At 32.3% G+C, this 12,472-nt stretch overlaps 1 protein-coding gene across 3 annotated transcripts in view; it reads right to left on the reverse strand.

Annotated features, from left to right (window-relative positions):
• LOC126883268 (transcriptional regulator ATRX-like) overlaps window positions 1–12,472 on the reverse strand; it is a 442,769-nt gene that overhangs the window by 210,485 nt on the left and 219,812 nt on the right. For all 3 annotated transcript variants that reach the window (XM_050648594.1, XM_050648595.1, XM_050648593.1), the window contains one exon: window positions 3,312–3,525. In XM_050648594.1, the coding sequence (XP_050504551.1) occupies window positions 3,312–3,525 (214 nt within the window). The remainder of the gene's footprint in view (window positions 1–3,311; window positions 3,526–12,472) is intronic.

Raw genomic sequence — 12,472 nt, forward strand, 5'->3', positions numbered from 1 at the left:
TGCCCGATCAGTCAAAGACAACATACCAATGAACAACACGGAATTTATGAAATTCGTTGTGTTGATAACAGATATGGAATATTTATGAATATTCCATATCGTTAAAAATATCAGCTCTAGACCGACATCATCTTCATACAGGTCACAGAATTAACTTTGAGCACTCCAGAACCATAGCTTCCATCTACTTCTACAAAACCTAGAATTATCTGAGAAGCCATAGAAATCGAAAAACGGCCAACTTGTCTAAATAAAAGAGATGACTCTGAAGCACTGAAAATGCTCATGAAAAGAACCATATATGGGAACACTGGAACAGGGGAAGTTTTAATGGTGGTACAGGTTAAAAATTTGGAACGTCAGACTACGAAAACGTCCGATGTATTTTGTAGGACAGAACTTCCAATTGATTTGTTGCCCTTTCATTGAACTCTTATGCAAAAATCAGACTGGTGTTTATCACCAACTGCGCATTTTAATGAGTGGAACACGAAGAACATGTCAAATGACAGGAATCATTTTGGTTAGTAATAGCAGTCTGATTTTTGCATGAGAGTTTAATCAAAAGAGTAACAAATCAATCGGAAGTTCTGTCCGACAAAATACATCTGCCGTTTTCGAAGTCTAACGTTCCAAATTTTTAACCTCTTCCACCATTAAAACTTCTCCTGTTCCAGTGTTCCCATATATCAAAGTTTGTCCGACTAGACACCGTTAAGCTATTAACAAATTTTCAGCTTGCTATTATCAACTTTTCTTTCTTATGCGGGATCCAGACCTAATATTCCAATGTGCATCACTTTACGATTTGGCAGAAAAATAAGAAGATGAAGATGCAGTTGTCAAAACTTTAAACGCATTTTTCTCAAAACTGTAACTGAAAAACTACTTGACCAATCTAGTTGAAATTTTGCACAGATTTTCTTTAGACATTTCGTGAGGTAACAACGTCTAGATATTTTTCGTTTTGTCCTTATTTTTTGTACAACAATAATAAATCTGTTCAGTTTCACAAAATTTTTACAAAAAATTTCGAATTTTTGACTTCTGAGTGCTACCAAAAATTCAAAAATCATTAAAAATAAAAAATAAACTCAACGTTGTTACCTCGTGAAACTCATGAGCTAATTAAATCTTTTTGAATTTTCTGTTTTGTATGATCCAGTGAGGAGTTCTGATGTCCACCGCAAAATCCATTTTTTTGAACTGCCTGCCAAAATTTGCCACCAACGGTTTTTCAGTATTTTGGATTTAATTTTTTTTTTAATATTCTTTGAATTGTACTTAATATATTTCTTTAATTTAAAAATAAAATAATTCTACCATAGCTTCGAAAAAATTCACAAAAATGTGCTTGATATGTTGATTTCAAACCATACCCTCTCACCCCTTAATTCATCAACGTATCTTTTGCGGTTTTGCCAATTATTTCATCAAACAGTTGACATTACAACAAGAAAAATAAGTTATTCCATCGGATCTGCAAAAACTGATTGGCAAACAAGTTAAATCAAAACATAAAGTGAAACGTACGTTGGCATGTACAGTGAATGTAATTATTAGGAAATGGCTATTATTCCGGTGGACGTATTTTATTAAGTTATTTTATTGAAGTGTTTGATTTTTTTTACTATTCAAGAGATTGATGGACTCAACATTGAACAGCTTGCTGACTCAACATCCTACCGGCTATAATTAATAATATAAAAAGGCTAATAAATAAATTTAAAAAAGTAAAAAAAGTAATCTCGAAAATAAACAAATACCTAAGTTTCCGTTCGGCAGAACTACAATTTGAGGTTAGATGATGATAATTGGTAGGTTAGAAAATATTACTTGTCTTATTAGCTTAAAAATAAATAATTACCGGAAGTAATCAAATAAGAGACAAACAGTCATTGTAACAATTATGTTTGAAAATAAAAATTACAATAAAATGTACAAAGACTAAAAGTTTAAATAATACGAAAAACCATTTTTAAACACAACAAATGCACCAAATGCAAAATAATAAACGTCAAAATTCTTAGTAAATAATATATCAAGGACTTGCCGTATCGCTTATCCTTGTTTAACTTATTGTGGTTTCTATGGACAAGAGGCTTAATTTTGCACTACCAGTTTCTGTGAGCAAAAAAGTAATTCGTGAATAAAAAAAGTATACAAACTTTTTATATAAAAGTATCAAAAGTAATTCGTTAATAATTTAATGCATATGCAAAGAACTGTTGGAAGAACTGTAGCTCTCCAAATATAGGGTAAAAAGGTTTATTTTTCACCCTTTCGAGGGGCATATCTCAGGCTCAAGGTCAACTAGGGGGTTAAAAAAACTATAGGCCACTTTTTTAAGGTACAATAATATACTAAAATTTGTTAAAAATACGCAGACCCCCTACAAAGGTGGTCGATAATTAAAAATATAAAAAATACTAGATCCTTTGTAAAAGGAATATTTAAATAAATAGGGGTTACATCACATAACAGAGCGTTTTCGGATTAATAAATCCATCATTAGTCTTAAAAACCAATAGCGTGCATGCCTGAGCCACCAAAATGTTTTGGGTAAAAACCCTTTAAATGATAAAAAGTTTTTGATTTTACTACATATTGTTGTTAATATTGTATGATGTAGCAGGTATTCCTGGATATTACCCAGGGCTACACAGAACTCTTCTCACGTACTTGTAATGTAAAAAGGATTGAAACCTCACATATTGGAGTTGACTGACAACTGTAAAAAGGAATGAAACCTCACATATTGGAGTTGTCATTCAACTCCAATATGTGAGGTTTTATTCCTTTTTACATTATACCCATGTGGGAAGAATCCTGTGTTACCCTGGGTAATATCCCGGAATATTTGCAGCATTATACAATATTAACAATATGTAGTACAATCTAAAACTTTTTATCATTTAAAGGGTTTTTACTCAAAATATTTTCGTAGCTCAGGCATGCCTATTGGTTTTTAACACTGATGATGGATTTATTAATCCGAAAACGTTCTGTTATGTGATGTAAACCCTATTTAGAGAGTTTATATATACCTTTTACAAAGGGTCTAGTATTTTTGTGATTTATGGTATAAAGCCAGCTACAGGAATTTTATTTTTCTCGTGCATTTTTTTTAATTAAAAATATCGCTCATATACATCATAATATATGTATATGAATGTCCCTTTTGTGCTTCTTTCTGAGATCAGAGAACTTAGGAAATATTAGTTCTAAGTAGTTTAGTATATTGATTTGATAACTTGAACTCAATATAATTGGCAAGGGAAAGTGTATAAATGTGAATTCAAATTTCTTACCTCAGTTTCAGTCGGAGTGGACTGTGACAGGCTTTCTAATAATTTACTGTTACGACCCCTCAACCTCTCTATTCTTTCCAATTCTTCTTTTTTCGCAATTTGAGTTTCAACCGCCAAAATTTCATCACTTTGAATGGATCTAATATTTCTTCTTCCTTTCTGAGATGGACTAAACGCATCCACTTCATCATTATCTTTCTTGATGGGTGAAACACTAAAAATAAATAAATAAATAATAAGCAAGGATAATTAGAAAATCTACAATGATCAAATTTGTGGTAAAGTCCATCGTTATATCAATTATTATCGTAGATACCAAAAAAGCCACCTCCTATTTTTGGTTTACAACCAGGAGCCAAGAAATTCAAAGAAACCCGTACTATAAACATCATGAATCATCTTCTAAAACTCTTCCTAACGGTAATCCAGAAGAGAATTTACAATTTCCCCCAACCAGTTCGGGTTCATAAATGCTGTTGCAACGAGAGATGCTTTGTTCTCAATACAAGTCTTATTCCAGAGATACAGTCAATTGAGACGTACACGCATACAGTTCGTCTAATTTACTTACCGTTGCACGTCATTATCTACGTTAGATATCTAAGTTGACATTGTTGCCCAATTACAAAAATTTTTGAATTCATTTTAAATCAAATACACAATTTTTGCGGAAGTGGATTATACAGCAAAACAAATTAATATTCAATGTAAATAAGTAAAAACTTTAGAAATAGAAAACAATAATTAAGTTATAATCTTACGTTAAAGTACATAATAAAAACAGTAAATATAATGAAACAAATACTTACAGTAAAGAATATAAACAAATATGAAGTGTCATCACCGCAACTGTCAAATAAATGTTACCAATTTATGCCAAAATATCACCTTCGTTCGATTATAGTTAGAGTGTATTCCGAACAAATGTGCTTCATAAAAACGCTTTATAATCCATTTATACAAATTAAATTAAACATATTATTGTGTATTTCTTTAAGTTAACATTAATAGAAATCTTTAAATATTATTTCTACGCGTATGTCTAGTGGTTGTAATGCCAGTGTAGTCGGCAAAGTGATTCTAAAAAAGAACACACCTACCGCCTAAATATTTCGTGTTGGTATCATGTGACGTCACGGGCTATGACGCGGATGACGTGCAACGGTAAGTAAATTAGATGGAGTATATCTAGGTAAAATAATTAGAAATCTTTACTAGAATCAGGCCGCAGTGTCAGAATAACGTGAACACACGGAATACGTGAAAATGAAGGGCGGAACGAGGCAAAGCTGTATTTATAATCTTAAACCTCCACTCTGAAAGAATATTTAGCGAATCTTCGCACGTCATTAAAAAGGCATTCAAATTAAAGGGAAAATCCCAGTGATTGGCTGTATACCATAGTTAAAAAACTTAATAGAAGTAAAAAACTTCGGCATGTAAAATGGTAAAGGTACATTCCATGTCAAATCACTCAGGCAAAAACTTTTGGATCTCCGATTTTTCTGAAACTTGTTGTATAGCTTCTGCGGGACGTAAAAATAAGATATTTAAGGTCAAAAATCTTTGAGGTATCTCAAAAAATAAGGTTCTTTTTTTCTCAGAATGTTATTTTATGCGATTTTGCAGTGATTTGGTGTTTATTTAAACAAATTTGCATTTTCTATCGTAAAGTATCAATGAAAAAATATTATTTTAATAGAATGGACTCAAAAATGTCATTACATGGCATTACAACAAGTTATTTTGATTCAAAACAAGGTTTTGGTCAAATTTTTTAGTGTAGAAAACGTTAAAATACCGTTTTTTACATATCTCTCCATTCCCAAAATACATCATGATCGATTTGGCTGAAAATTTGTCCACAGATAGCCAAAACATAGGACCTTAAATGGTTAGAAGGATTTAAATTATATTACAATACCAAAAAAGTTACATGCAATAATATCAGACTCAAAAGTATATTAGTCCAGTCGGGATAGCATTTGGCCTTGCATGCCGAGCTGCCCAAAATTTTATTTTTCTAATCTTTAGGGGGGTCAATAGTAGCCTAAATTTAAAATCGCGAATGAATTCCTGCGTTACGTTAGCCGCCATCTTGATTTTAAAGGAGAACCGTTTTTGCTCAATAATCTCCGCCATTTTTAACTTTTCGACAAAAATGGTATGAACTGAAATTGTTCCAAATAAATCGTATTTACAATTATTACAATTTCTTTTTAAAAATTGTTTTCGTAAGGTCGATATTTTCCGAGTTAATTGTACTTACAGTAGACGCCTATATTTTTGACTATGATATTACATGTAACTTTTTTGGTATTGTAACATAATTCAAATCCTTCTAACCACTTAAAGTCCTATGTTTTGGCTATCTGTGGGCAAATTTTCAGCCAAATCGGTTATGACGTATTTTGGGAATGGAGGAAAGTGTAAAAAACGGTATTTTAACGTTTTCTACATTATAAAATTTGATCAAAAACTTGTTTTGAATCAAAATAACTTGTCATAATGCCATATAATGACATTTATGAGTCTCTTCTATTAAAATACTATGTTTTCCATTGATTCTTTACGATATCAAATGCAAATTTGTTTAAATAAATACCAAATCACTGTAAAATCCCGTAAAATACCATTTTGAGGAAAAAAGAAGAAGAAGAAGAAGAAGAAGAAGAAGAAGAAGAAGAAAAAGATAATTCGACCTTAAATGTTTTATTTCTACATCCCGCAGATGCTATATACCAATTTTCAGACAAATCGGAGATCCAAAAGTTTTTTTTTTTTTTTTTTTTTTTTTTATTATTATCAGCATCAACCACTTTGGGTTATTAGCTGTACTGTCATTGATACATGATTACTTAAATCTAATAGCATTTTGATTAGGTATTACATAAGTTCACATTTAGGTAACAATATCATAATTTACAAATTAAGAATGGGGTTTATAAAATGTTAACAGTGGTTATAGTTTGTTTAAAACATTAATGTCTTTCAAATAATTAAACAAATGCGTAAGCTTACAGTGTGATCCTAAGGCTGCTTTTATATTGAGAGGTATGGAGTGTTTTTGTCTTTCATTAAGATATTTAGGACACTCTATTAATATATGTGTTACATTGATGTCGCAATTACACAGGTCACAAATAGGGCGATTTGACTTAGAGATTAGGTAGCTGTGAGTAAGTCTGCTATGCCCTATGCGTAAACGATTTAGCTTCACAAACAGCTGGCGATTTAGGTCTATCTCACACCAAGGTTCAATTGAGGGCTTTATTGTGTGTAGAGATGATTGTGAAAGATTCCATTCGTTTTCCCATTTGTTTAACACTTTTTCTTTAAGGAATGGTTTGTAATCGGAAACAGGCACTAAGTTCACTAACACTGAAGACGCACTGTGTATTGCTTCTCTGGCATGGAAATCTGCTTTTTCGTTTCCTTGAAGTCCAATGTGTGATGGAACCCATATAAAGCTTACTTGCTGCATCGTGTTCTTCAGTAAATGTAATTGTTCTTTTATTAAAATACTTATAGGATTACTTGTATATAACTGTTCTATCGTATGTAATGCACTGAGAGAGTCGGTAATTATGACAGATTTTGGAATTTTTTGAGTACGAATGTGAATGAGGGCTTGCAGAATTGAATATAGTTCTCCAGAGTAAATACTGCAAGTGGAAGCTAATTTAAATTGTAATATAGTGTTTGAATCTACAACTGCCGATCCCACACCATCAGCAGTCTTAGATGAATCTGTATAAATATAACAATGATCTGGGAAAGAAGCAAGTATGTTGAGAAAAGATTGATTAATTTTTGCATGGGGGGTATCAAGCTTATTGTATTTAGAAAGAGTTAAATCACATATTGCAGGAGGAAAGGTCCAGGGCGGAGGAGTAACTGTATTTGTCTGATTAAAAAATTTTGGGAATTGAATATTATTGAGAGAGAGATATTTTCTGATTCTCTCGTAAAAGGGGGGGTTAGTTCTTTTTTTATTTACATAAGTTTCTTTGAAACGTTCTGCAATAGTGTGGTGGAAAGTGGGATGCGATTCTATTGCATATATCATATATGGATGATGCGTAGACTAATGACAAGTACATTCTTCGGAAATTTAAAGGTGGTTCTCCGGTTAAACATTGTAAACTATTAATGGGGCTAGTACAGAATGCTCCTGTGGCTATTCTTAATGCTGTATTTTGTATGACTTCTAGTTGAGCAAGAAGTGTCTTCTTTGCAGATGAGTATACAATTGATCCATAATCGAGTTTGGATCGTACTAGAGATTTGTAAATAAGAATCAAACTTTTACAATCTGAACCCCAATTACGATTGCACAGTGTACGCATTAAATTGAGACCAGATTGACAGGATTGTTTAATGTGCATAATGTGGTACTTCCAAGATAGTTTTTTATCAAAGATCATTCCTAGAAATTTTAAGTGTTCCACATAAGTTAAGTTGTTTCCATATAACTGAAGATCTGGAGTTGTAGACTGCCGTTTTTTTGAAAATAAAATACATTTAGTTTTGGTTGTAGAGAATTGCAATCCTACAGCTTTCGACCAGTTTTCAAGGTGATTTAATGCACATTGTAAATTTTTCTGTATAGAAAGAATATTTTTTCCTCTTGAATATATGACTAAATCGTCAGCGTATAATCTCGCTTTAACAAGTTGTGGAAAGTTTTCTAAGATTTTGTTTATTGCTACTAAGAATAGTGTTGAACTAATAACAGATCCTTGAGGTGTTCCATTTGTTTGGTCTTTAGTGCTGGATAGTGTACCATTTATCTTAACCTTAAATTGTCTCTTACTAAGAAAATTTTGAATGAAATATAGCATGTTACCTTTGACGCCCCACTGACTTAGTGTGTTAAGAATGTCGTATCTCCAAGCCATGTCAAACGCTTTTGTTATATCGAAAAAAACCGCAAGACATTCCTGTCCAATTGCAAACGATTCATTTATCTCGGATTCTAGGTCAATTAAATTATCTATAGTGGATCTGTTCCTGCGAAAGCCGCTTTGTTCATTGATTATTAATTTATTATTTTCCAAAAACCACCTTAGTCTATTATTCACCATCTTTTCCAAGATTTTACACATTGTGTTGGTAAGCGAAATTGGCCTATAGGATTCGGGATCAGTTCGTGGTTTATTTGGTTTTAGTAATGGAACTATTATCGCCTGCGTCCATTTTGTGGGAAACTCATTATTAGTCCAAATTCTGTTGTATAGGTTAAGAAGATATTGTTTTCCATTATCTGGTAGATTTTGTAAGAAACTAACAGGAATATCGTCTGGTCCTGGCGCCGATTTTTTGCTGGTACTTAAAGAGTGATTAAGCTCTTCCATGGTAAATGCTATATTAAGAGGATTATCTTCAATGTAATTAAAATCTATTAATTTATTTTCCGAAATCATCTTGGTATTGATAAATTCTTTAGAAAAGTTGTTATTGCTGGAGTTCATTTCAAATTGTTTTGCTAATAAATCTGCTATTTCGTTATTAGATGTTACTATCTGTTTGTTATTGCATAGAAATGGAATCTTTTTATATGTATTACTTCCAGATATTTTTCTAACTTTTTCCCATACGGTGCTTATAGGCATAGTGGAATTAATAGAGGACATAAATTCTTGCCAAGATTTTTTTCTGTTCTTTTTAGTTATATATCTAGCTTGAGCCCGTAACTTCTTATATTCTATAGTATTTTCAAGTGTTTTGTGACGTTTCAATTTGTTAAAGGATTTTTTATATTTCTTTATTATATCAGTACACTCTGCGTTCCACCATGGTAATGAATTTCTTTTATGTAGAGTTTGTGTTTTACCTATATGATTTTCACCGGCAAGATGGATTAATGATATAAACGAATTCAAAAGTTCATCTATATGATGATTTTCGGTGACTTCTTTTAAGCTATGGCAGTTCTGTTGAATATACTTTTTGAATAAATACCAATCGGCATTCTTTAGATTCCATTTTGGAATTGGGGTTGTATTAGTATCTTCATAATTACTGTTAAAAGAGACTTTAATAGGATAATGATCACTTCCAAATAAAAACGGAATTACATCCCATGAAAATTTTGCTGACAGTACAGGATCACATAATGACAGGTCGATAGCTGATGAAGTACCTGTATGAATATTATATCTTGTTGATTGTCCATCATTCAGTACGTTTAGGTTTTTTGAGGTAATTATGTTTTCTAAAATTTTGCCCTTGGAATTTATTCCAAGAGATCCCCATATTGGATTATGGCTGTTAAAATCACCAACGATTATTCTGGGAGTGGGAATCTGATCTAATACATCTGAAATATCTGCTTCTGTGATAGGTAAGTCAGGTGGAATATAAATATTACAGATATTCATTTTTTGTGGAAAGGACACTGATACTCCTACTACTTCTAAATTACTATTGATTACTAATGCTTCTGATTCATATTTTTTGTTAACATACGTAACAACTCCTCCACTAGCGATATTTGCGTTGTCTCGGTTTTTATGGAAACAAGAATAATTATTCATGTCATAACTATGATATCCTTTAAAGTTTGTTTCTTGTAAACATATTATTGATGGTGAGATTATTGAACATAAATGTTTAAGCATTTCTAAACGGGGATAAAACCCGTTAACATTCCATTGCAGTATCGGTTCGAAGATTTTAGTTTATTTCTGGAGCTGAATTTGTCGAACAATCACTATCTTGATAAGCGGGATCGTCTAGCATTTTTTCGATTTTGTTTATTAATTTAGTGCATTTGGTTTTCATGCTTTTTTCTGTAAAATATGGCTTAATTGTTGTTAACATGTAAATAAAGTTGGGTATATCCGTTGTGTATGTTTGTAATAAACTAATGGGATCAGTCGAGCTAGTATAATTTTCAAAAAAGTCAAGTGTTTGTTCATATGTTAAGTTAAAATTATTTGACGTATCGTGAAATACTGTTTTTGTTGGCATCATTATTTCCTGAATTGATCTGGTAGATTCAGTTTGCTTTTTTTGTTTCTTTTTGGTTTGTGTTGGTACTTTAAATTCTTTATTTAATTCTTCAGTGGGAGATGGAGTAGTATTAATTTCCGAAATTGTTCTCTTATTGGTCGTTGACTGATCCTTAGATATACAATTAGTTTCCATAATTAATACGGGGGGCATTAAATTAGTATCTGTTTGTTGGTTAAGTGAAGGTTCGGCATTAGAATTACTGACTGGATGATTTGGTTCCATTTCTAGGGGTGATGGAATAGACTTGAGGGATTCTTGTGGTTGTTGTTGTATTGGTTGTTGTTGTTGTATTGGTTGTTGTTGTATTGGTTGTTGTTGCATTGGTTGTTGTTGTATTGGTTGTTGTTGTATTGGTTGTTGCGGTTGGTGTTGGATATGAGAGGCATCGTTTTGTTGATTATGATTTGAACAATTTGCTGCAATGTGACCTGTGTTCTTACATATAAAACATGAAGGTTTATCTAAACTTAAATATATGCGATACGAAGTTTGATCATATGTCATTAAGAAAGAAGAGGGAAGGTCTATATCTGCAAGTGGTTGAATATAAGTTTGTCTTCTAAAACTGAGGACGTGTTGAAATTCTGGAAGTTGACTACCGATTCTAAGGAAGGTTAAAGGTGACATTAATCTAAGACCGAATTTGGTTAACTCATTCTCTATTAGAATATGTGGAATAGAAGGGCAAACACCCGATAGTAACAGTCTTTCGTTTGGAGTTATCAATTTTCGTGCTTTTAGATTTTCGCCTTTAATTGATATTTCTGCTGGACCGGACATAAATTTTTCCACCAGGGATTCGCTGGAGAGATAAATACATATTCTGTTATTTGATAGCCTTGATGAAAATAAAATATTCCGTGGATGAACAACTTGACCAAGTGCTATTAAGTACTCTTCTATTTTAGTATCAGGTAGCGAATTAAATAAAATTGCTTGCAGCTTTGAAGGAAATTGAATTGAAGAAGCATTGTTAAGCACAGTTGAATATGAGGTTTTGTTTTGAGGTTGTTGATGATCTTCAGTCATGATTGTTGACAAATTAGTTAGGTCGGATCTGGTATCATTTGGTATACTCATTAGTAATTATGAACCAGTTTCAGAACCAGAACTAGTTCCGAGAACTGGCCTTTCGGCCGTCCCTTAACCTTACAAACGGTATGCTTTGTAATGTTTTGAATAAATAAATAATAAAAACTCACTGGTTTATTCCGTAAGGTAACTGCACTATATACTATTACTTTTTGCTTATTTTCAAGTTTATTTGGATATAAACTACTTGAAAAAAGAGATGATTTTTTGGGACTGAAATGTAAACACAGTTTGTGTTACCATGTTCAGGACCGGACCATCCAAAAGTTTTTTTTTTTTGATCCAAAATTGAGTGATTTGAAGTGGAGTCATCCTATATAATTTTAAAAATTACAAACTACAAGCTACAAACCAAAGTTTTTTACTTCTATGTAAGTTTTTTAAAAAGCTTTCTACTAAAAGGACACCGGTTGAACATCAGATATGCGGATGACCGTTGTATTTCCGGAAAACCTAGAAGACCTATAATTAACAAAAACACGTACGACAGCCAAAAATATGAAATCAATATAGACGTAAATAAGACAAAGCTCTTTCTAACAAGAAAATAACAGAAGTTTTTATTCTACGTGAATAAAACCCCAATAGAAAGAGTGAAGCACTACAACTACCTCGGTACCATAAGGGTAAGAACAGAACAAGTGAGTCGAGGTGGAGGTGTAGGTCGCGGTGGATGCTACTAGTTAAGTCGCGGTCGATGTCGACAGCACACAGCAAGGAGGTCACCTGCGCTGTCAGTCGAGCTAGAACCACTATCAAGTGAAGTATTGTTCTGAAGCTATTTTCTTGTGGCATTTTTATAATCAAGTATATTCAAATGGGAAATAAGCCACAATTTTACCTAAAAATGATTTTATTAACGTTTCGACGCCCAAGTCGGGTGTCGTTGTCAAAATACAAAATAATACTTTTCAGAATTTCACGTAAATTTTAATACAACAGATCTAAAACAAATTACAATAACATCGAAGCGTTGTTTTTGTGTGTATTCTCGTCGTTATGTACTTTTTCGTCACCCAGTAACCCTGGCGAATGAACTTGGGTCACTT

The sequence above is a fragment of the Diabrotica virgifera genome, chromosome 4 (genome assembly GCF_917563875.1).
Source record: "Diabrotica virgifera virgifera chromosome 4, PGI_DIABVI_V3a".
Lineage (NCBI taxonomy): Eukaryota > Metazoa > Arthropoda > Insecta > Coleoptera > Chrysomelidae > Diabrotica > Diabrotica virgifera.